Source organism: Jatropha curcas, chromosome 4 (assembly GCF_041381405.1).
Source record: "Jatropha curcas cultivar XTBG-Jc1 chromosome 4, XTBG_Jcur_1.0, whole genome shotgun sequence".
NCBI lineage: Eukaryota > Viridiplantae > Streptophyta > Magnoliopsida > Malpighiales > Euphorbiaceae > Jatropha > Jatropha curcas.
The window spans coordinates 31,380,910-31,405,315 of NC_143154.1; the positions used below are offsets into that span (position 1 = coordinate 31,380,910).

The 24,406-nt window shown below is 37.2% G+C and overlaps 4 protein-coding genes across 5 annotated transcripts; 1 reads left to right on the top strand and 3 right to left on the bottom strand.

Annotated features, from left to right (window-relative positions):
• The first annotated feature begins 162 nt into the window (after positions 1 to 162).
• LOC105646035 (transmembrane protein, putative (DUF1191)) lies at positions 163 to 1,454 on the top strand. The gene has a single exon (XM_037637999.2). It carries the CDS (start codon positions 375 to 377, stop codon positions 1,269 to 1,271), a length of 897 nt encoding a protein of 298 aa, XP_037493927.1. The 5' UTR covers positions 163 to 374; the 3' UTR covers positions 1,272 to 1,454.
• A 1,039-nt stretch (positions 1,455 to 2,493) lies between these two features.
• LOC105645719 (6-phosphogluconate dehydrogenase, decarboxylating 3, chloroplastic) lies at positions 2,494 to 4,533 on the bottom strand. The gene has a single exon (XM_012231393.4). It carries the CDS (start codon positions 4,255 to 4,257, stop codon positions 2,779 to 2,781), a length of 1,479 nt encoding a protein of 492 aa, XP_012086783.3. The 5' UTR covers positions 4,258 to 4,533; the 3' UTR covers positions 2,494 to 2,778.
• Positions 4,534 to 5,173: 640 nt separating this feature from the next.
• LOC119370260 (ABC transporter C family member 10-like) lies at positions 5,174 to 11,360 on the bottom strand. Of its 2 annotated transcripts, none has more exons than XM_089720679.1 (12): positions 11,257 to 11,360; positions 9,019 to 11,074; positions 8,464 to 8,784; positions 8,294 to 8,380; positions 7,618 to 8,205; positions 7,360 to 7,524; positions 6,887 to 7,181; positions 6,501 to 6,715; positions 6,107 to 6,412; positions 5,913 to 5,976; positions 5,581 to 5,820; positions 5,174 to 5,483 (listed from the first exon to the last, which is right to left on the bottom strand). In XM_089720679.1, the coding sequence occupies exons 2-12, from the start codon at positions 11,050 to 11,052 to the stop codon at positions 5,362 to 5,364; spliced, it is 4,437 nt and encodes a 1,478-aa protein (XP_089576805.1). In that variant the 5' UTR covers positions 11,053 to 11,074; positions 11,257 to 11,360; the 3' UTR covers positions 5,174 to 5,361. The 2 variants fall into 2 exon arrangements, with proteins under 2 accessions (XP_089576805.1, XP_089576806.1); XM_089720680.1 differs by lacking the exon at positions 11,257 to 11,360 and having other exon boundaries at positions 9,019 to 10,868; positions 10,963 to 11,074.
• Positions 11,361 to 13,565: 2,205 nt separating this feature from the next.
• On the bottom strand, positions 13,566 to 22,792 carry LOC105646034 (ABC transporter C family member 10). The gene is made up of 11 exons (XM_089720437.1): positions 21,978 to 22,792; positions 21,425 to 21,745; positions 21,261 to 21,347; positions 20,585 to 21,172; positions 20,335 to 20,499; positions 19,863 to 20,157; positions 19,477 to 19,691; positions 19,083 to 19,388; positions 14,302 to 14,365; positions 13,970 to 14,209; positions 13,566 to 13,831 (listed from the first exon to the last, which is right to left on the bottom strand). Exons 1-11 carry the CDS (start codon positions 22,593 to 22,595, stop codon positions 13,710 to 13,712), a joined length of 3,021 nt encoding a protein of 1,006 aa, XP_089576563.1. The 5' UTR covers positions 22,596 to 22,792; the 3' UTR covers positions 13,566 to 13,709.
• Between the last annotated feature and the right edge of the window lie 1,614 nt (positions 22,793 to 24,406).

The following is a 24,406-nucleotide window of genomic DNA, read 5'->3' on the forward strand; positions in this document are numbered from 1 at the left end:
GTAAAGATATAAATTGGAAAAAACTAGAGAATATTTCTCAACTTTCGACAGATAATTTTGGACAGATAAAAGTATACAGAAGAAATAAAAACCAAAAAAAAAGAGAAAAGGGACTTGTAATGGCATCAAACAAATATGACATGAAGCCAATTCACAGACACCAGGGTTTAAGTCAACTACAAAAGACTTCCAATTCTTTCTGACTGAGTCCCCACCATAAGCATGCTTAGACAAGCATCATCATTCTACAAAAATTTTAATCAATTTTCCAATGTTGGCTTTATGCTAATTAAAAGTCTTTATGGTGATCAAGAAACACACACATTTGTTTCTGATTAGAAAGATTGCTGTTTCTTAACCAAAACAAACAAAACATGAGCTTTTCTATTAGTATTATCTGGTTAGTTCTCAGCTTGTATTTTTCACCATCCATGGTTCTTTGCAGCTTACACAACTATACTACTAATTCTTTGGATGCTTTTCTTCAAGATTCTGCTTTCAAGACTCTAGTCCATCACCGGCCGCAGACTGGTGCTCTGTACAAAGCTCTTCTTCCTGCAAACCTTTCAGGCATGGAGGTTTCTATTGTACGTCTTCGAAGCCGCAGGTTATGGAATATTGGTGCTAATTTTAGCAATTTTCAGATTCCTTCAAGAACCAATACAATGCCTCATGTGAAGAGAATGGCTATAGTATATCAAGATTTGGGAAATTGGTCTTCTCATTATTACAATGTTCCAGGCTACTCTATTGTAACTTCTGTTGTTGGGTTTAAGGTTTTTAACGCATCAAATGCAAGAGATGACATTGTTAAGAGGATTAGTCTTAATACAGGAGGAAGGAGTATCGTAATTCATTTCTCTAATTTGACATTTCTTGAAAGAATGGTCAAAGGGATCAAATGCGTAGCATTTAGTGAAAATGGGACATTTAAGCTTAGTGAAATGAACAAGATCAATAATGTATGTTATTCTCAAGATCAAGGTCACTTCTCTGTTGTGGTTCCTTTCGAGAAGGAGAGCCAGAGGAAGCAGAGGAGGCTGTGGTATTTATGGATACTAGGGTTTTTAATTGGTATTGGAGGACTTGCTTTGGTGGGTTATTTTGGATTTGTGTCTAAAAAATTTTTGAAGACACAAAAGATTCAAGTAATGGAAAGACAAGCTGATGAAGATTTGGTTCTTGAAACCATATGGGTTGGTAATAGTAAAATGCCTTCTGCAACAGTAACAAGAACTCTACCAACTATTGAACATGGAGATTTTCCTTAGATCTCTAATGGTCTTTCTTTGCCTTCTTTTCTTTTTAGCTTCTGTGTTCTTGTTCCCTCTCCTGCTTCTTTTTTTTCTGGGTTAGAGCCTGAGGTATAAGATGTGAGGTTTAATAAATAATTTGTTCATACTTCATTTTGCCCTGAATAGTAAATAGTAGTTGACTGTGCATTATCGAGGTAACTTAGTGGGATTTCAGTGGATTCTGATACTAGCGTCTGATTGGTCTGATTACATTCAAGTTAATAAGCATTTTCATGCAAAATATTATCTATTTTATTGAATTTAATTCAACTAATTTTCAAGAAAATAGGAAATTTCAATAGAATTTTTTGAGCTGTCAAACTTGTTAATTTCGAATTTTCAAATGAATTACATGGAATTTTTTATATTACATTTTCATGAGTGGTGATTTATACCCCTGCCCTGGAAGTGCAGTTTCAGGCATCCCAAAGCAGAAGAAGTCAAATACAACCGGCACTTTTTGAAAGGGAACGCCATCTCTCAGAAAAATGCAGGTCAAATGGGATTAAGAAATCTTCTCTGCAATAAAACATCAAATATATTCTTCAAGGAGACAAATACTTATAATAGTAATGCAGCCATTTTAACCAACATGATAGAAGTTGGAAGTAGCCTTCTGATAGCCATCACATCAAATACCTTTCATTAATGCAAGAAGTGGTCAGTATTTTTCACTTGGCAAGACGTGATCTCCTGTAGACAATCTCTAATATTGCATTTCTAACTGTAGAAGACATTGGTGAGAACACTAAAATGTCTCGGTACAAAAAAAAAAAAAAAGAAAAAGTCTACAAATGATTTCACACACTATTTTTATCTTTTTAACGCTAGTAACTTCTTTAGCTATTCGTACTATCATATCAAGTGAAGTTTGCATAAAGCTACAAAAGAAAAATAACTCATACATGTTGCCTCAAAAGCCCTGACATATAACAGGGTTGATTCGAAGAATAAAAAATCATTACTTGTCTCTGTATAAATGCATACTAATTTAGAAATATAGAATTCAAGCTTCAAAATTAACAAATCATCATTTGGTGTTGAAAACGAACAATCAACTGATAAAGCCATCATGTTTATTTACCATAAACAATGTTGGCAAGTAGCAACCAACCTCTTAACATATTTGCCAATGAAACATATGACATCAGCATTGCCACAAACAAGTAAAATGCATCTCAAGCACATGTCTTGTCAGTTCCAAATCAAATAGCCTCACAAGAGATTGTAATATTATTGAGACGATGCGAAAAAGTTAAGAAATCAAAAGCATAATCGAACCTATCCTATCTAGAACTAAGCAGAGTACAATTTCTAGATCCCAAGGGGCATGCATTTCTTATTAACAGTAAAAACTGTGAGGCTAAACAATAGTTGGTATGCCAAGGCAAGAGAATCCCAATGGGACATACAACTTCAATTCAAATGGAAACATAATCAAGACACATCTTAAACAAAGAAGCAAAACAACCACGAAAAATGCTCAGTTGAAAGCACCAACACCGGCGCGAGCAAGTTTTGTCCACTCAGTATGGAATGCCCCGGGCATATCAATCCTTTCATAAGTATGTGCTCCAAACAAATCCCTCTGAGCCTGAACAAGATTTGCCGGTAGCCTAGCACGCCTATAAGTGTCAAAGTAAGCAAGACTTGCGCACATGCCTGGAGTGCTAATGCCTGCTGAAATAGCCAAACCCACAACTCTTCTCCAAGCTGCCTGCCTCTGTACCATCTCCCTAGCAAATTCAGGATCCACAACTAAGCTAGCCAAATTGGGATTCCTCTGATAAGCCTTCTTAATCCTATCCAAAAACACTGCCCTTATAATACACCCACCTTTCCAAATCCTTGCCAACTCTCCCAAATTCAAGTTCCAACCTTTCTCAACACTCTTAGCCCTCAGCAAATTCATCCCTTGTGCATAACTACAAATCTTGGAAGCATACAATGCTTGCCTAACATCATCAATCAATCTCTTCTTATCAATACCACTCTTAATAGCTCCTACTTCCTCCTTTAATCCTGCCTCCTTCAAAACCTCAGCTGCATTTTCCCTTTCCTCCTTCAATCCACTCAAATACCTACTATCCAAAGAAGCAGCAATAGTTGGTGCTGCAACAGATAGCTCAGCAGCTTGCTGGACAGTCCATTTTCCAGTTCCTTTCATTCCAGTCTTATCCAAAATCTTATCGACCAATTCCCCATCTCCATGTTCGTCTTTAACCCTGAAAATATCAGATGTAATCTCAATCAAGAAGCTCTCCAACTCTCCTTTATTCCACTCTGCAAAAATTTCTGCTAATTCAGCGTTAGATAAACCACCAACGTTCTTTAACACATCGTAGGCCTCTGAAATCAATTGCATATCACCGTACTCTATCCCATTATGCACCATCTTAACAAAATTACCAGATCCACCTTCACCAATATAAGTCACACACGGCCCATCTTCAACCTGAGCTGCTACTTTCTCTAATATATCCTTAATATTATTATACGCTTCAAAAGATCCCCCAGGCATCAAAGACGGGCCAAAGCGAGCACCTTCTTCGCCACCAGATACTCCCATGCCCAAATAAAGAATACCCCTTTCATTAACTTCTTGGATTCGGCGCTCGGTATTCTGATACCACTCGTTACCACCATCAATGATGCAATCGCCGGGCTCCAAGTGCTCCGACAAGGCAGCGATGGTCTGGTCAACTGGTTTTCCAGCTTTGACCAAGATGATGACGGATCTAGGCCGTTGAATTGAAAGAACGAAGTCACGAGGAGAGTAATGGCCAGTCAAAGGGAATGGTCCTTCGTTGTGGGCCCGGTGGATAGTCTCATCAACCTTGGAGCCAGTCCGATTATAAACGGAGATAGGAAATCCTTTCTCGGCGATATTCAAAGCCAGATTCTGACCCATCACAGCAAGGCCAGCTAGGCCTATCCGAGACAGAGCTATAGACGCCTCCATGATTGGAAAGAAAGAGAAGAGGAAGAAAGAGTGGAAGGAGGTGGGTTGGTGAGAGAGAGAGAGAGAGAGAGACAGGAGGAGGAGATATATAATTTGGAAATGTTGTGTATTCGTTTTTTAGGATATTTTTAAGAGTGATGAAAATGGCGGACTCATCGAGATAGTGAAAGGGTAGAGAACGGGCAGCGGCTGGCTTACCAACCACCAGAAGGGTGGCGTGACCGTCGATGATTCATAAGGGCAATACAGTCAATGTGCTAACGACACCGTTTCATAGGATCGATTGGTCAGACTAGCAGAATATTTTCAAAAAAATCACGCCAGGAAATTTGCGTAACCGGACAAAAAATGAGTCTCGTTTGGTATACATAAATTTTCTGGCAACTGGCCATGTGACGTGGTAAGTTAATGCAGCACTTTCCTTCGTTTTAATTATTATTGCAAGAATAAATTATATTTTAATTCTCAAAAATTTTATACTTAATAGCCCTATATTCGAAAATTATAATGCCTTTAATTTTGTATTTATTTTTAATATTTTATTCAAAAAAGAAAGCAAAAATTATAATTATTTCTCAGGATAAAAGTGATGATTAAAATACAATTTTCAGAACTCACTTATATTTTATATTATTATAATTTATTTATTTGTTTATGCATAAACATTAAATATTAAACATGTTTCTAATTCTTTCAATTTCACTCAAGTTGCATTTCTTGACTCTAAGTCAGTCGCAGCCTATTAAAATTATTTTATTTGTCTAAAAGGTGATTTATTAAAATATTAGCCATTATTTTCCTATAAAAAATTAAAAGCAATACTTTATTGTTAGAAAGTTTGAATCTTAAATATAAATGAAACCAAACAATGATAATTAAACGGTGGTTTGGTTGATTTTCTCACTTATACGAGAGGTAACGAACGAAACCAAACAATTATTTTCACATAGATGTCTTAATGTGCAAATCACAATATGAAATTGTGCCTGCAGTAGCAGTGAAATGAGATTCAGAGTTTATTAATTAATTAGGGAAAACTAATGGGTTAACTTTGTAAATTTCTTTTTTATTTTATTGTAAGAAATAAGACATTTTGATCAATTATCAATCATCTGTGTAGTTCCAACTGCTTGCAGTTGGAGACCAATATTCCTTCACAAGCTGTCCAAATAATGATCCTTCCTTGTTCACCAGCTTCAGTGGCTCATCATACTCCACCAATTTCCCTGTTAATGTTTAAAAAACATACTCTAATATATTAACAACATATGTAAGGATTACAAAGTTTGGAAATTTATGAAAATTATCATCAATAGAACTCACCATCACTAATGCCAAGCACCATATTGCAGTCCATCACTGTTGGTATTCTGTGAGCCACAGTTATAACAGTGCAGTCTGCAAATTCTGTTCTTATGGTTTTCTGAAGGATAGAGTCTGTCGCGTTATCGATCGAAGCAGTTGCTTCATCAAGAACTAGTATTCTGCTCCGCTTTAATAATGCACGTCCTAGACAAAACAATTGTCGCTGTCCCGTGCTCCAATTAGTACCATCTTGTGCAACTGCATCGGTACATGTTAATGTGAGACTGATATGAAATTCTTCTAAGTTCTAACTCAAGCAAAGCATCTGCTATTGCTAATAAAATCCTCACCTAGAGAATCCAGAGCATCTTCTTTTTCTTGAATGGCTGATGCAAGATAACACTTCTCCAGAACCTTTCACATATTCATGAAATGAATTAGGTTATCAAATTAGCAGTTAGATGTTTAGAACCATTCTGCAATAAGTTTTTAGTTTTAACATTTAAGAGCATTGTCCTATTCTAACAATGGCTGATGTTTTTACCTCCCATATTTCCTGATCTGTATGCTCCGATAAGGGGTCCAAGTTGTATCTGACAGAGCCAAGAAAAAGTGTTGGATCTTGTGGGATAATTGAAAAATGAGACCTCAAATCACGAAGTCCAATTGTGGAGATGTCAAGGCCGTCGACTACTATTTTTCCTTCTGTAGGTTCTACCAGACGAAACAAGGCACTGATGAGAGTAGTCTTTCCACTTCCAGTTCTACCAACTATCCCAATTTTGCTTCCTCCTTCAATGGTGCAGCTTATTCCCTGAAGAACTAGTGGAGCATTGGGCTGATATCTAACCTGTTTGATATCATTTGACATGAGTGCAATAACTACAATTCTTAATGCTGTGAATAGAAAGGGCATAATCGCATATTCCTATGTTTACCTTCAAGTTACATATTTCCACTTTACCAACAGCAGGCCAATTAGTTGCAGGTCGGTTTCTCTCTATTACTAGTGGAGCTTCACTAGGAATATGCATGTACTGCTCCAGCCTTTCTACAGAGACAATTTGATTTGCTAGCAAGCACTGGATTTGGAGAGAAAAGATGAGGAAGATGTTTAATGAAAGGCCATAAGACAACTCCATTCCAATAATCCCTGAGATCAAAGTATTCATAGCCAAGATTTGTTAGAAAATAACGTGTAAAAAACACAAAGAAATACCCGAGTCACTGACAAAGACCTTGCTTATAATAGAATGAAGCGTCAACGTAGGAGCATTTTCGCTTGGGATTTTCATTCAGAGTCAGCTAAAACTATGATACTAACCAGAGGAAGAAGTTCCAAGCTGAAGTAAAGCCATGGCAAGAGTTGTGGAGCACAGAACAATTGCGCATAGGATTTCAAGACGTTGGACAAACCACTCATTTGCAGAAATATTGTGAAAGTATGAGCTTGCATTTTTGTCAATCAGGTCAAGATTCTTCGAAAAGAACCGATCTTCCTGCCCAAAAGCTCTGATTATCATACCTCCTGCAATTGATTCAGCAAGGTGGCTTGCAACTGAGGACTTACTGGTGCCATTGATTCGCATCAGCTCTTTTGCAGCAGCAAAATAGTATTTCTATTTCATAAAATAAAAGCAAATAAGAAAATTAATCTTTTAGAATTGTTAGAATTGTCATTCTAAGAACACATTTAAAGAAAAACTTGATATATATTTATTATTCGAGTATGCTTATATGAACTGGAATGGCAATCCAAACAAGTGAAGACTGGTTAGGTTTGGGTGTTACATTTACCTGAAGTTGGATACTTAAAAAAACCATGGGAATTATGACAAATATGACTGGCCAAGTAAAAAAAGCCAAGACAGCAAAATTGCAGTAACTGTTGATGGCTGCGCCTACTGCAATTGCCAGTCTAAAAGCCACTTCAATATCAATTATACTTAAATCAGATGACACCTACAAAAAAAAAAAAAAAAAAAAAAAAAAAAATTGAGTTCCATGATTTTTTTTCCACAAGTTAAAAATGGAAATGAAGTAATAATTTCTTACTCGGCTGAGTATCCTTCCCAGAGGTGTTGAGTCATAAAAGGACATAGGTGCTCGAAAAAGAGAGGTCAGCAATGCAGAGAACATAGACTTCGATGTGCCATAACCTAATAGAACTATAGAGAAGGATCTGAGGAGCAAAAAAATTGCCAAAATACAACCAAGCACCGTGTAAACTGCAAACATAATAACTCTGCTCATATGAGAATTCTGGATATTGGCAGCCAACCAATAATTTTGTATCAGATGCCCAATTACAAAAATGATATGGAATATGATTCCCAAAGAGAAGTACAGGAAGCCTTTGCCATGACTCAAGTACTGTTTGTAAGGCTTAAAACCATTGTCTCCTATTTCTCTTTCTTCTTGCTTAATCAATTGATTGTTTAAAGATTCTATTAATTGTTCTTTAACATCAATTTTCTGTGTTTCTCCTCTGGAAGACATATGTCTTTTCTCAAAAGCATGCACAACTTGCATTTCAGAACCAACTGTGTTCTTATGAGCATTGACAAGTTCTTGGAATTCTTGACTAGAAGCCAGCAGCTGATTGTAAGTATCTGCTCTTATGATTTCTCCAGCAGACATCAACTTTCAAGAAAATAACAAATACTCGTTAGTCCATTTTGTAAATCCACTGTCAATAGGAGAAGAAGCAATAGTTTTGAAGTTAGCTAACCAAAATGGAATTAAAGGCTGGAAGGAAATCAACTTGATGAGTAACAAGTAACACTGTCTTCCTAAACAATGCTTCCAAGACATAATCCTGCAATAGAGAACTAAGAGAATCGCATCATTGAAAAATCAGATTCTATATATATATATATATATACATAGAAATTAATTTACACTGAATAGGTTGGTTGCTGTATGTGCATCAACAGCACTAAATGGATCATCTAATAGATATACATCTGCATTTTGATACAGAGCACGTGCAAGTTGAACCCGCTGTTTCTGTCCGCCACTCAGATTAACACCTCTTTCTCCAATTTGAGTGAGGTCTCCAAATGGCAGCATATCGAGGTCCTTGACTAGAGAACACTTGTCAAGGACCTCGTGATATCTTACTGAATCCATTGCAGATCCAAACAAAATATTTTCTCGTATAGTCCCAGTCTGTATCCATGCAGTTTGAGAAACATATGCTACCTTACCATAAACACGAATCTGTAAAAGACAGATTCAGGACATCAGAAGTGCATACAGAGTAAGATTTTCCATGAATTGTTACATCTAGAGAGTAAATTCAAATATGTATCATTGAGAAAGGGAAATGTAACAAAAAAAAAATCAAAATGTAATTTTATACCACTAGTTTTCGTATTCTTTTTCCTATAACCTTTTCTTTCACAAGAAAACTCAAACATAACTTGTCCAAACTCTATGCATAGCTGCACTTACTGTTCCGTTAATTTTTGGAACTTCTCCAAGCACTGCAGCTAAAAGGGTTGATTTTCCAGAGCCGACCTCCCCACAAATAGCAACCTTTTCTCCTTCTCGAACTACCAAATTGATATTCCTTAATGAAGCCTTTGTTGCAGAATCAGTATTCCATGATATTTCCGCAGCCCTGATAATAACAGACTCATTAAGCTCTTTGCGGCTGCAATTCTGCTTTATATTTCTATTCTGCAACTCTGGTGCTTCAAGAAACTTCACAATACGGTCGAATGAAACTTTTGCCTCAATCAAGGTTCCCACAACATCAGGGATTAACCTAATTGGTTCTTGAACAATGCGCAAACTAGCCAGAAATGTAAACGAACTACTAGCAGAAAGTGGAATTTTGAGGAAATAACATGTCCAGAAAGTAATAGCTGGTATTAGAACTGGAGATGACCAAAACAGAACCAGCTGATACGTTTTTTGTAAGAGAACCCCTATTATCCACTGAATTTCTTCACTGCGTGACTTCTCTATAACGTTCTTGTAATGTGTCTCCCAAGCATACAACTTCAAGACTTTCATGTTCGCAAGTGCCTCTGTAATAGTCTTGAGCCTGTGATCCTGTGCTTCCATGACCTTCCGTTGATACTTAACCTGCAACTTAATCAATGGATAACTTGCAAGCACTGTTAACAAAATTGCAATTACAGCTGCAAATGTTGCCAGCCCCACAGCATAGTAAACTATAGGTAAAGCAAGACAAAGCTGAAGGCTTGTAGTCCATATCTGATGAAACCAAAATGGAGACTCACCAATTCTATAAGCATCAGCAATCACATAATTCACTATCTCACCAGAAGATTGAGCTACCTTAGCAGCATTGGAGAGTCGTAGTTGCTTGTGATAGATTGCTGCAGAGAGCATAGATCGCACTTGGATCCCAACTAGTCTAGTACGAAAGTACCATTGCCTCTCTGACAAAGATTCTAAGCATTTTACTAAGAGAAGTACGGCTGTCAAAACATAACCCTCGGATTTAACGTCTGCATCACCTTCAGCAACATCAATGAAGGCCTTCAGAAAAAGAGGACCAGAAGACACAGTGAGTACCTTGATCAATGCAAAAAATCCAGATTTTAGAATTTCCTTCCAATGCAAAGAAATGATTACTGATAGCATGGAAGGAGACTCGGATAATCTTTTCTGTCTCCATCTTGTTAGTTGCTCTATGTAAGCTATGTAACAAGTCTTTGCTCGATCTTCCTTCCTTAGTACTGGAATATCTTCATCTTCGAGTATTTTTTCATTACCTTTCTTCATTAATGGATTTAACCACCAAAATGATATTTGACTGAAAATTCCAGCTTTGGCAAATGGAGCAATATTTTCACTTGGCAATGGTTCATAGGAAGCACCAGCGCTGATGCCTGTATAGATGTATTCCTTGAAACAACAGAAGAGAAACAAGATAGCTCCAGGAAAGTATAGCATGCCCAAAACTAATTGACCCCACACAATACTTTTTTCCATAATAGCTTCCCAAAGATATGAAAAACCGATAAATCCGGACAAAAAAAAGGTGATAATCGAACAAAACTTCAGAGCTGCAATTTGAGAGAGGAATAATTTCTGCTGTATTACTGTTAGATTCAGCAGCAACCATGTGAATCCATGGAATGACATTACTAACGATTCATGCACTGGAAAAATGGTATTATCTTTTTTAAGTTTCTCAACAATAATACTTATTCCCAGGCCTAAATAAGCGAAACCCAAAATGCCATTGAACATGGTCGATACATATAGCAGTAGTGGAGAGGAATCCTGAGATTGAGTTTCGGCTGCTAGTAGAAGCTTCCTTGAGACTGATTTACATATCCAAATAGAACAAACAATCAACAAAAGCAGAATATCTACAGAAATTATCAAAATGTGATTGCTACACGAATATGAACTGACTAGTGCGTAAAAGCTCCAACTGCAATTTTTTACAGCATGATTAGAACATTCAATATCATTGCAAAACACAGTCCAAAATCCTTCCTCCATGTTTCTGTGTGACTTGATAAATCTGCAAATTTGAAGATCAGCTGTAATTCAGCACTTAATTTGGAAGAAAACAAATAGGTAAATTAAAGAACATATCCCAAACTTAAAGGGTATAGACAAAGAAGATTTTCTTAATTGCAATCTGAAAGCTAAAAAGATCATCAAAACGTGTAGAAATAATTAATTCTCATTCTTAACTCTTACCTCACAAAATTAGTATGCTACTTGTTTAGCTTGCTCTCCAGTTGAACTATCACGCAGCAATTATAATGCTATTAAGATCATGAATAATGCAACTTGATTACTAGTAATTATGATGCGGACAACGATGATTGAGGGGTTGTTAAAATCTGAACCTGAACCGGCGGTTCCGGTCCGGTTCAAACCGAGAATTTTTGATTTTTATTTTCAAAATAATAATCACTTAGCCTATTTTGTACATCTCTAAAATTCTCAATAATATTTTACCACATGATATACTTTACTTAAGATTTTTTTTTTTAAAAAATACATTTTACTTTAAAAGTTAAAAATATAAAAAATAAAATAGTAAAAAAAGAGAGAATTAGTCTAAACTTATATTGTTTTTAACTTTTTTTGTTACCCTTTTAAATTGTTTACTAAGTTTAAAATTACGTTCTTTTGAAGTATTTTTGAAAAGTTTCTTATAATTTATTTAATTAATAACATTTAAACAAAATAAAGTGGTAACTTATTTGATTATTTTGTAAAATTAATTAATTTATTCTTATATGAGTATGAGCATTCTAAAATTTATTTAAAATAAAATTTACCAATATTTTTTAAAATCATATTAATATTTTCGAAAGAAAGATGTAACGTTAGAACCGATTTAAAAAAAGAAAACATATATCACCGGAAACCGTGGTTGGAACCGTACGTAACCGGCCGGAACTGGAACCAAACCAAAACCGGCGGTTCAAAAGCTGGTTCAGGTTCAACATTTTAAAAATTTTGAACCGTTCGGAACCGACGATTCAATGAATCGGCTATGCCTACATTAACATAGCCCTAGCCCAAGTAACTAAAACTAAAATGAAATTGACAGTGGCTGAAACATATAGCTAGAAGCTAAACTGATTAATAAATCTTCAAAGTGGCTGGTCAGACAAGCTCCCTGAATTTTAACTACATAGTCTAATATTCATGAGCTAATTGCTTACGACGAACACAGAGTATTATGTTATTTAAACCATGTGTAAAATTATATTATTTGGATATTTTTTGTTTCATAATTCTTGTTGGTATATTTTTGGGAGCAATTAACAAGTCAAGCAATCTGCACTTCAATGTACTTGTTCAATTCATGAGCTAATTTTTACCTTAATTTGAAGATTTGAGAGTTTTGAAAAATATTATTTTACAGCAGTTAATTTAAATTGAGTTTTCCAATTCTTTGGTAGAGACTCTTGTGGATACAATGATTAAGATATTTTTACCGACACAGAGTTGTACTTGTACCACAAACACAAGGTCCCAGCTCTTGTTGTATGTTCGACAATGTCAACTAGGTTTTGGACCGTTCTTAACTTTACTGATTAAAAATACATATTTAAGGAATTGAAGTCTTAGATCTTAGCTTATGATATGCAATTATTGATCGCAAAAATTGCAGAGAATTGGCACTAGCTGACTAGCATATACAATTTCAAATAATAATAATAATAATATTAATAAAACCCATATATGGGCCCTACAAAATAATTGCATGCAATATAACATTAAAAAAATTATTTTGTTAGATTAAGAGATCGCTTTAAATCTCCAACCCAATCACAATCGCATAAAGAAAAACCTACTCCTTCCTTTCCATTTTTCAAAGTGTCACAATCTCAAATTCCGTGCCAATTAAGTGAATTATTAAAGAAAAGAAATTAATATTCTAAGATGACAGATTAAATGAGACAAGAAGCTATAATATTATTATTAACTAATAAAAAAAAAAAAAAATTCAAACTTTACCTACTACTCACTTGGTGAGGTTTCAGCGTCGCCGTACCCCGCAATTTCTGCAGTGTTTACTGCGGAATGCGTCGGCGGCAGGACTGTAGTAGCTATTTTTCTCGTCTTTTATTTGTTGCTACAAGGTTGCGTTCAAAACGACATGTCGCGTCACCAAAGTAGATTTTTTAAAATTTTTGTTATTAATATTAATTCCTTTAATTTTTTTTTATCATTCACCTAAAATATTAATCTAATCAGTCCTTTAATATTTGGTTTATATAAATAACCAAAATATAAAAATTCAAATAAAAATACATTTAATAAATTAATTTCATTAAGCAAATCATAAATAAAAATTTCAAATATCTAAGTCAACTTTCATGTAAAACTCCATTAAATTTCCTTCTAAAGTATGATTTGAATATAAAAATTAATATGTATTAGAGAAGAGAAGTTTAAGATTAATAGTCTTTACCAATGCATAAAAGGCACTTATGAAAATTGTACAACCTAAGAAAAGCAATCTAAGCGTATTGTTCAAAACCAAGCATTGTGTCATTAATCACATCAGAAACTTATAGTTACTAAGGGCCTAAATGTACAACAGAAACTTATATCAATTCCCAACTTGGAATTCTCACAACTTAATTAATGTGAAATTGTGCCTGCAGTAGCAGTGAAATGATCAATTATCAATCATCTGTGTACTTCCAATTGCTTGCAGTTGGAGACCAATATTCCTTCACAAGCTGTCCAAATAATGATCCTTCCTTGTTCACCAGCTTCAGTGGCTCATCATACTCCACCAATTTCCCTGTTAATGTTTAAAAAACATACTCTTTTATATTAACAACATATCTAAGGATTATAAAGTTTGGAAATTCATGAAAATTACCCTTTCATTGTTCAAGCAACATAGGATTAGGATATACTATGTGTCAGTATAACTCACCATCACTAATGCCAAGCACCATATTGCAGTCCATCACGGTCGGTATTCTGTGAGCCACAGTTATAACAGTGCAGTCTGTAAATTCTGTTCTTATGGTTTTTTGAAGGATAGAGTCTGTCGCGTTATCGATCGAAGCAGTTGCTTCATCAAGAACTAGTATTCTGCTCTGCTTTAATAATGCACGTCCTAGACAAAACAATTGTCGCTGTCCCATGCTCCAATTAGTACCATCTTGTGCAACTGCATCGGTACATGTTAATGTGAGACTGATATGAAATTCTTCTAAGTTCTAACTCAAGCAAAGCATCTGCTATTGCTAATAAAATCCTCACCTAGAGAATCCAGAGCATCTTCTTTTTCTTGAATGGCTGATGCAAGATAACACTTCTCCAGAACCTTTCACATATTCATGAAATGAATTAGGTTATCAAATTAGCAGTTAGATGTTTAGAACCATTCTGCAATAAGTTTTTAGTTTAACATTTAAGAGCATTGTCCTATTCTAACAATGACTGATGTTTTTCTTAGCCGATGATATCTCCACAGATCATTCCTCTGATTTAGGAACAGATTACAATTAATTTCCTGTAATTAATCTCTGTAATTCCTTTCCATATTCTGTTTGTATTCTCCCTATTTAAAGGGCCTTATACATCAATACAAATCATCAAGAATTCCAAATCCTCAAACACTTTCATGGTATCAGAGCTTCGGTTCTGAAAATTATCCCTCCCTCTCCTTTCTCTCTCATATTTTTTAGCTGCTGCCGCCGATAGCCATGACACAAACACCCACCTCCATTCACCCTGCCTACTCTGTGACTAACATCCAATCAAAAATAAGAACCCTAGATGGTAGCACAGTTACATACACATCATGGGTGAAATTATTCAAGTTTCATTCTATTGCATACCGTGTTCTTGATCACATTGATGACACGCCACCCCCAGCCTCTACAGATCCATCATACAGTGCTTGGAAAGAAATAGATGCCTTGGTGTCTCAATGGATTTACAGTACCGTGTCTGATGAACTGCTCACCCGCATCCTCGACACTGAAGCTACGGCTAGAAAAACATGGCTGAAACTTGAGAAAATCTTCCTTAGCAACAAGAAAGCAAAAGCGGCAGCTCTTGAAACAAAATTCGTTAATCTCACCCTTGCAGCCTGCAGTTCCGTTGATGATTACTGCAAGAAATTGAAAGACATCGCCGACCAACTGAACGATGTTGACCAACCAGTTACAGAATCCCGATTGGTCTTACAACTGGTTCGTGGCCTTCCTCAAGAATTCGACGCCATAGCTTCTCTTATTAACTCACAAAACGCAGACTGGGACCTTGCACGAACCATGTTGAATGATGAGGTCATTCGCCAGGCTGCACGACAACAAACCACCTCTGTCCTTGTCGCTCCAACCACGCAGACAAACCAAACCCAGCCGGCCACAACTCAACAACCTGAAAACAATCAGCCTCACAACAGTTCTTACCACTCCAATTATAGAGGCCATGGTCGAGGCAGACGTGGCAGAGGCAGAGGACGCGGCTATAGGGGAAACTCTCCGGGGACTCCTTGGGCTATAACCCATCAGTCCGCCAATCAAACCTACCCAAAATGGGCTTGGTGGAACACTCCACCTTGTCCCTACCCAACACAAACTCCATGGCCACCAAATCATATTCAAAACACACCCAATGCCCATTATGCCGCTTATTCAGAACAGCAGCCATACGGCCCAGCACCACCATATCCCCCTCCACCGCATACTGGATATGATGCTTTAAGTCCTTCCGATCTCAGCCAAGCTTATAACACGATGCAACTCAACTACACAGATCCAAATCTGATCATGGATACAGGGGCAGAACGTCATGTCACCGACAACCGAGGTATGATTCGCAACCCTGACTCTTTTCCTGTTAACACTAAACTTTTAGTCGGCAACGGACACTATTTACCAATTGAGGGCTCAGGAACAGGTTACCTTCCCATCTTTAACCGTACATACATCCTCCCAAACATACTTTACAGCCCACAGATCATTAAAAATTTATTATCTGTCCGCCGTTTTACACGTGATAACAATATTTCTGTTGAATTTGACCCTTTTGGTTTCTCTTTGAAGGACCTCAAAACAGGACAGCTCCTTTCCCGCCACAATAGTACCGGAGATCTCTATCCTGTCACTCCACCAACCCTACCACCACAAGCTTGTTCAATCACATCTCCCAATTTACCTTGGCACGATCGCCTCGGTCACCCTGGCACACAAGTTTTAGATGTTTTAACCAAACAGTTTGGTCTTCCTTGTAATAAGAACAAGCATTTATTTTTTTGCAATTCTTGTCATTTATCTAATAGCAAACGATTACCTTTTTATGAGTCAAATTCCTTTACTTTTTCACCATTTGATATAATACACTGTGACTTGTGGACCTCCCCTATTCCAACCAAATCTGGATATAAATACTACATGGTGCTAATTGATAATTTTTCCAATTATGTGTGGGTATACCCTCTCAAGTTCAAATCTGAAACTTTCACCACCTTTACTAAATTCCATAAACTCATAGCCACCCAATTCAACCGCAATATCAAAACTTTTCAATGTGACTTGGGGGGAGAATTTGACAACCATAACTTCAAAATTTTTGCCCAACAACATGGTCTGTTATTCCGTTTTTCATGCCCCCAAACATCTTCCCAAAATGGTCGGGCTGAACGCATGATTCGTCGTCTCAACGACATCATCCGCTCACTCCTCATCCATGCTCAATTACCACCTATGTTTTGGGTCGAAGCACTTCACACTGCTGCCTATCTCCATAACATCCTTCCAACCAAACGTCTCAATTATTTCACACCCACTTTTGCCTTATATCTCCGCCACCCGACATACGATCACTTACGTGTGTTCGGGTGTGCTTGTTATCCCAATACCTCCGCAACCCAACCCCACAAATTACACCCAAGATCCGTTAGATGCATCTTCCTTGGATACCCTCCAGATTTTAGGGGATACCGATGCTTTGACCCTACAACCGGGAAGATCCACATATCACGACATGTAACCTTTGATGAACAAACTTTCCCATACACCATTCCAACTCCACCCAAAACATACACATTTCTTGATGAACAACCACCACCAGGATTTCAGTTTATACAACCTCACCCAACACCAAACACCACCCAAACCCAAAAACGCCCAATCTCTCACCCCATAATATACACCCGCCGCCATAAACAACAGCCCCTTAACCCAGTCTCACAAAATCCCAACACTCAGACCACCGCTGTATCAAAACCTGCACAGAATACTCATCAAATGACCACCCGCTCCAAAGCTCGCCATGCCCTTATGACCACCTCAATTTCACCAATACCCACCTCTTATGCAAAAGCTTTTTCTGACCCTCATTGGTTAAGTGCTATGCAGGCTGAGTTTCGTGCTTTGCAGGAAAATGATACATGGGAACTCGTGCCTCGTCCTCCTGACCGACCAGTCATTCGGTGTATGTGGCTTTTTCGACACAAATTTAAATCAGATGGGTCACTTCAAAGGTACAAAGCACGTTTGGTGGTAAATGGCAAATCTCAAACGGTGGGCATTGACTGTGACGATACTTTTAGTCCCGTAGTGAAACCCGCTACTATACGGACTGTGTTATCCATTGCAGTTTCCCGTTCTTGGCCAATACACCAGTTGGATGTCAAAAACGCGTTTTTACATGGGCATTTAAATGAAACTGTTTTTATGCATCAACCCCCGGGTTTCACAGATAGAAGATACCCTCATTTTGTGTGCAGATTGAAAAAATCCCTTTATGGGCTCAAACAGGCTCCACGGGCATGGTACACCAGATTTGCAGCCCATCTGCTGTCTCATGGGTTTCGCAGCAGTGTGTGTGACAATTCCCTATTCATTTTCTCAAAGGGAAATCAGCTTGCTTATTTACTTCTGTATGTTGATGATATAGTGCTCACTGCCTCTTCTAATGAGTTATTGCAGAATATTATCCGCATGCTCTCACGAGAGTTTGCAATGACAGATTTGGGCCGGGTGCATCATTTCCTGGGAATCAAAGTGACACGGACATCTGGTGGGTTATTTTTGGATCAGTCTCAATACACAAAGGATATCATCTCCAGAGCTTCAATGTCCTCTTGCAAACCGTGTGCCACCCCAGTCGATCTATCATCAAAACTGAGTGCTTCTGATGGACCTCTCTTCCATGATCCAACATTATACCGCAGTCTTGTTGGCGCATTACAGTATCTCACATTCACACGCCCAGATATATCATATGCTGTTCAACAAATATGCCTCTTCATGCATGAACCGCGGGATCCACACTATGCCTTTCTCAAAAGAATAATCCGATATTTACAAGGCACAGTTGACTACGGTATAAGAATTGGCAAGACAAATACACATACCTTGGTAGCATACTCAGACGCAGATTGGGGTGGATGCCCAGACTCCAGAAGATCAACTAGTGGCTACTGTGTTTTCCTTGGTGATAATTTGATTTCATGGTCTTCAAAACGGCAGCCTACTATCTCACGGTCTAGTGCAGAGGCAGAATATAGAGGAGTAGCCAATGCTGTTGCAGAGACCACCTGGCTTCGCAATTTACTTCTGGAATTACACCTCTCACTTCAGCAGGCCTCTGTCGTATATTGTGACAATGTTTCCGCAGTGTATATGTCTGACAATCCTGTCCAGCATCAACGCACAAAACACATTGAGATCGACATACACTTTGTACGGGAGAAAGTTCGAATAGGCCACATTCGGGTCTCACATGTCCCATCTGCTTTTCAATATGCTGACATCTTCACCAAAGGCCTATCTCGACAGTTGTTCCAGTCATTTCGATCCAGCTTGAGCGTCTGTCCTCCGCCAGCTCAAACTGCGGGGGAGTCTTAGCCGATGATATCTCCACAGATCATTCCTCTGATTTAGGAACAGATTACAATTAATTTCCTGTAATTAATCTCTGTAATTCCTTTCCATATTCTGTTTGTATTCTCCCTATTTAAAGGGCCTTATACATCAATACAAATCATCAAGAATTCCAAATCCTCAAACACTTTCAGTTTTTACCTCCCATATTTCTTGATCTGTATGCTCCGATAAGGGGTCCAAGTTGTATCTGACAGAGCCAAGAAAAAGTGTTGGATCTTGTGGGATAATTGAAAAATGAGACCTCAAATCATGAAGTCCAATTGTGGAGATGTCAAGGCCGTCGACTACTATTTTTCCTTCTGTAGGTTCTACCAGACGAAACAAGGCACTGATGAGAGTAGTCTTTCCACTTCCAGTTCTACCAACTATCCCAATTTTGCTTCCTCCTTCAATGGTGCAGCTTATTCCCTGAAGAACTAGTGGAGCATTGGGCTGATATCTAACCTGTTTGATTTCATTTGACATGAGTGCAATAACTTCAATTCTTAATGCTGTGAATAGAAAGGGCATAATCGCATATTCCTATGTTTACCTTCAAGTTACATATTTCCACTTTACCAACAGCAGGCCAATTAGTTGCAGGTCGGTTTCTCTCTATTACTAATGGAGCTTCACTAGGAATATGCATGTACTGCTCCAGCCTTTCTACAGAGACAATTTGATTTGCTAGCAAGCACTGCCATTGGAGAGAGAAGATGAGGAAGATGTTTAATGAAAGGCCATAAGACAACTCCATTCCAATAATCCCTGAGATCAAAGTATTCATAGCCAAGATTTGTTAGAAAATAATGTGTAAAAAACACAAAGAAATACCCGAGTCACTGACAAAGACCTTGCTTATAATAGAATGAAGCGTCAATGTAGTAGTATTTTCTCATGGGATTTTCATTCACAGTCAGCTAAAACTATGATACTAACCGGAGGAAGAAGTTCCAAACTGAAGTAAAGCCATGGCAAGAGTTGTGGAGCACAGAACAAGTGCGCATAGGATTTCAAGACGTTGGACAAACCACTCATTGGCAGAAATATTGTGAAAGTATGAGCTTGCATTTTTGTCAATCAGGTCAAGATTCTTCGAAAAGAACCGATCTTCCTGCCCAAAAGCTCTGATTATCATACCTCCTGCAATTGATTCAGCAAGGTGGCTTGCAACTGAGGACTTACTGGTGCCATTGATTCGCATCAGCTCTTTTGCAGCAGCAAAATAATATTTCTATTTCATAAAATGAAAGCAAGTAAGAAAATTAATCTTTTAGAATTGTTAGAATTGTCATTCTAAGAACAAATTTAAAGAAAAACTTGATAAATATTTATTATTCGAGTATGCCTATATAAACTGGAATGCAATACAAACAAGTGAAGACTGGTTAGGTTTGGGTGTTACATTTACCTGAAGTTGGATACTTAAAAAAACCATGGGAATTATGACAAATATGACTGGCCAAGTAAAAAAAGCCAAGACAGCAAAATTGCAGTAACTGTTAATGGCTGCGCATACTGTAATTGCCAGTCTAAAAGCCACTTCACTATCAATTATACTTAAATCAGATGACACCTACAAAAAAAAAAAAAAAAAAAAATGATTTCCATGATTTTTTTTTCCAAAAGTTAAAAATGGAAATGAAGTAATAATTTCTTACTCTGCTGAGTATCCTTCCCAGAGGTGTTGAGTCATAAAAGGACATAGGTGCTCGAAAAAGAGAGGTCAGCAATGTAGAGAACATAGACTTCGATGTGCCATAACCTAATAGAACTATAGAGAAGGATCTGAGGAGCAAAAAAATTGCCAAAATACAACCAAGCACCGTGTAAACTGCAAACATGATAACTCTGCTCATATGAGAATTCTGGATATTGGCAGCCAACCAATAATTTTGTATCAGATGCCCAATTGCAAAAATGATATGGAATATGATTCCCAAAGAGAAGTACAGGAAGCCTTTGCCATGACTCAAGTACTGTTTGTAAGGCTTAAAACCATTGTCTCCTATTTCTCTTTCTTCTTGCTTAATCAATTGATTGTTTAAAGATTCTATTAATTGTTCTTTAACATAAATTTTCTGTATTTCTCCTTTGGAAGACATATGTCTTTTCTCAAAACCATGCACAACTTGCATTTCAGAACCAACTGCGTTCTTATGCGCATTGACAAGTTCTTGGAATTCTTGACTAGAAGCCAGCAGCTGATCGTAAGTATCTGCTCTTATGATTTCTCCAGCAGACATCAACTTTCAAGAAAATAACAAATACTCGTTAGTCCATTTTGTAAATCCACTGTCAATAGGAGAAGAAGCAATAGTTTTGAAGTTAGCTAACCAAAATGGAATTAAAGGCTGGAAGGAAATCAACTTGATGAGTAACAAGTAACACTGTCTTCCTAAACAATGCTTCCAAGACATAATCCTGCAATAGAGAACTAAGAGAATCACATCATTGAAAAATCAGATTCTATATATATATATTTATGGAAATTAATTTACACTGAATAGGTTGGTTGCTGTATGTGCATCAACAGCACTAAAGGGATCATCTAATAGATATACATCTGCATTTTGATACAGAGCACGTGCAAGTTGAACCCGCTGTTTCTGTCCGCCACTCAGATTAACACCTCTTTCTCCAATTTGAGTGAGGTCTCCAAATGGCAGCATATCGAGGTCCTTGACTAGAGAACACTTGTCGAGGACCTCGTGATATCTTACTGAATCCATTGCAGATCCAAACAAAATATTTTCTCGTATAGTCCCAGTCTGAATCCATGCAGTTTGAGAAACATATGCTACCTTACCATAAACACGAATCTGTAAAAGACAGATTCAGGTCATCAAAAATGCATACAGAGTAAGATTTTCCATGAATTGGTGCATCTAGAAAGTAAATTCAAATATGTATCATTGAGAAAGGGAAATGTAAAAAAAAAAATCATACTGTAATTTTATACCACTAGTTTTCGTATTCTTTTTCCTATAACCTTTTCTTTCACAAGAAAACTCAAACATAACTTGTCCAAACTTGATGCATAGCTGCACTTACTGTTCCGTTAATTTTTGGAACTTCTCCAAGCACAGCAGCCAAAAGGGTTGATTTTCCAGAGCCGACCTCCCCACAAATAGCAACCTTTTCTCCTTCTCGAACTACCAAATTGACATTCCTTAATGAAGCCTTTGTTGCAGAATCAGTATTCCATGATATTTCCGTAGCCCTGATAATAACAGACTCATTAAGCTCTTTGCTGCTGCAATTCTGCTTTATATTTCTATTCTGCAACTCTGGTGCTTCAAGAAACTTCACAATACGGTCGAATGAAACTTTTGCCTCAATCCAGGTTCCCACAACATTAGGGATTGACCTAATTGGTTCTTGAACAATGCGCAAACTAGCCAGCAATGTAAACGAACTACTAGCAGAAAGTGGAATTTTGAGGAAATAACATGTCCAGAAAGTAATAGCTGGTATTAGAACTGGAGATGACCAAAACAGAACCAGCTGATACGTTTTTTGTAAGAGAACCCCTATTATCCACTGAATTTCTTCACTCCGTAACTTCTCTATAACGTTCTTGTAATGTGTCTCCCAAGCATACAACTTCAAGACTTTCATGTTCGCAAGTGCCTCTGTAATAGTCTTGAGCCTGTGATCCTGTGCTTCCATGACCTTCCGTTGATACTTAACCTGCAACTTAATCAATGGATAACTTGCAAGCACTGTTAACAAAATTGCAATTACAGCTGCAAATGTTGCCAGCCCCACAGCATAGTAAACTATAGGTAAAGCAAGACAAAGCTGAAGGCTTGTAGTCCATATCTGATGAAACCAAAATGGAAACTCACCAATTCTATATGCATCAGCAATTACATAATTCACTATCTCACCAGAAGATTGAGCTACCTTAGCAGCATTGGAGAGTCGTAGTTGCTTGTGATAGATTGCTGCAGAGAGCATAGATCACACTTGGATCCCCACTAGTCTAGTACGATAGTACCATTGCCTCTCTGACAAAGATTCTAAGCATTTTCCTAAGAGAAGTCCGGCTGTCAAAACATAACCCTCGAATATAACGTCTGCATCACCTTCAGCAACATCAATGAAGGCCTTCAGAAAAAGAGGACCAGAAGACACAGTGAGTACCTTGATCAATGCAAAAAATCCAGATTTTAGAATTTCCTTCCAATGCAAAGAAATGATTACTGATAGCATGGAAGGAGACTCGGATAATCTTTTCTGTCTCCATCTTGTTAGTTGCTCTATGTAAGCTATGTAACAAGTCTTTGCTCGATCTTCCGTCCTTAGTACTGGAATATCTTCATCTTCGAGTATTTTTTCAATACCTTTCTTCATTAATGGATTTAACCACCAAAATGATATTTGACTGAAAATTCCAGCTTTGGCAAATGGAGTAATATTTTCACTTGGCAATGGTTCATAGGAAGCACCAGCGCTGATGCCTGTATAGATGTATTCCTTGAAACAACAGAAGAGAAACAAGATAGCTCCTGGAAAGTATAGCATGCCCAAAACTAATTGACCCCACACAATACTTTTTTCCATAATAGCTTCCCAAAGATATGAAAAACCGATAAATCCGGACAAAAAAAAGGTGATAATCGAACAAAACTTCAGAGCTGCAATTTGAGAAAGGAATAATTTCTGCTTTATTACTGTTAGATTCAGCAGCAACCATATGAATCCATGGAATGACATTACTAACCATTCATGCACTGGAAAAATGGTATCATCTTTTTTAAGTTTCTCAACAATAATACTTATTCCCAGGCCTAAATAAGCGAAAGCCAAAATGCCATTGAACATGGTCGATACATATAGCAGTAGTGGAGAGGAATCCTGAGATTGAGTTTCGGCTGCTAGTAGAAGCTTCCTTGAGACTGATTTACAAATCCAAATAGAATAAACAATCAACAAAAGCAGAATATCTACAGAAATTAGCAAAATGTGATTGCTACACGAATATGGACTGACTAGTGCGTAAAAGCTCCAACTGCAATTTTTTACAGCATGATTAGAACATTCAATATCATTGCAAAACACAGTCCAAAATCCTTCCTCCATGTTTCTGTGTGACTTGATAAATCTGCAAATTTGAAGATCAGCTGTAATTCAGCACTTAATTTGGAAGAAAACAAATAGGTAAATTAAAGAACATATCCCAAAATTAAAGGGTATAGACAAAGAAGCTTTTCTTAATTCCAATCTGAAAGCTAAAAAGATCATCAAAACGTGTACAAATAATTAATTCTCATTCTTAACTCTTATCTCAGAAAAATTATTATGGTACTTAAGATCATGAATAATGCTATTATAATGCAATTGTAATGCTATTAAGATCATGAATAATGCAACTTGATTATGTTGTGGGTAATTCCGGCACGTGGGACCCACATGCTTTTGAAAAAAAAAGAGAACACGTTTTTGTCTTTGATAAAAAAAATCAAAGAAGGTACCAA

Bases quoted from the DNA above. Each gene is read 5' to 3' on its own strand.
- LOC105646035 (XM_037637999.2), top strand. From the start codon at position 375: ATGAGCTTTTCTATTAGTATTATCTGGTTAGTTCTCAGCTTGTATTTT.
- LOC105645719 (XM_012231393.4), bottom strand. From the start codon at position 4,257: ATGGAGGCGTCTATAGCTCTGTCTCGGATAGGCCTAGCTGGCCTTGCT.
- LOC119370260 (XM_089720679.1), bottom strand. From the start codon at position 11,052: ATGGAGGAAGGATTTTGGACTGTGTTTTGCAATGATATTGAATGTTCT. The intron at 8,206-8,293 runs GTTAGCTAACTT...TTTTCTTGAAAG, and splicing joins CAGCCTTTAATTCCATTTTG to TTGATGTCTGCTGGAGAAAT. The intron at 5,484-5,580 runs GTGAGTTCTATT...AAACATTAACAG, and splicing joins GGTGCTTGGCATTAGTGATG to GGAAATTGGTGGAGTATGAT.
- LOC105646034 (XM_089720437.1), bottom strand. From the start codon at position 22,595: ATGGAAGCACAGGATCACAGGCTCAAGACTATTACAGAGGCACTTGCG. The intron at 21,348-21,424 runs GTAAATTAATTT...TCTCTATTGCAG, and splicing joins CAGCAACCAACCTATTCAGT to GATTATGTCTTGGAAGCATT. The intron at 13,832-13,969 runs GTGAGTTATACT...AAACATTAACAG, and splicing joins GGTGCTTGGCATTAGTGATG to GGAAATTGGTGGAGTATGAT.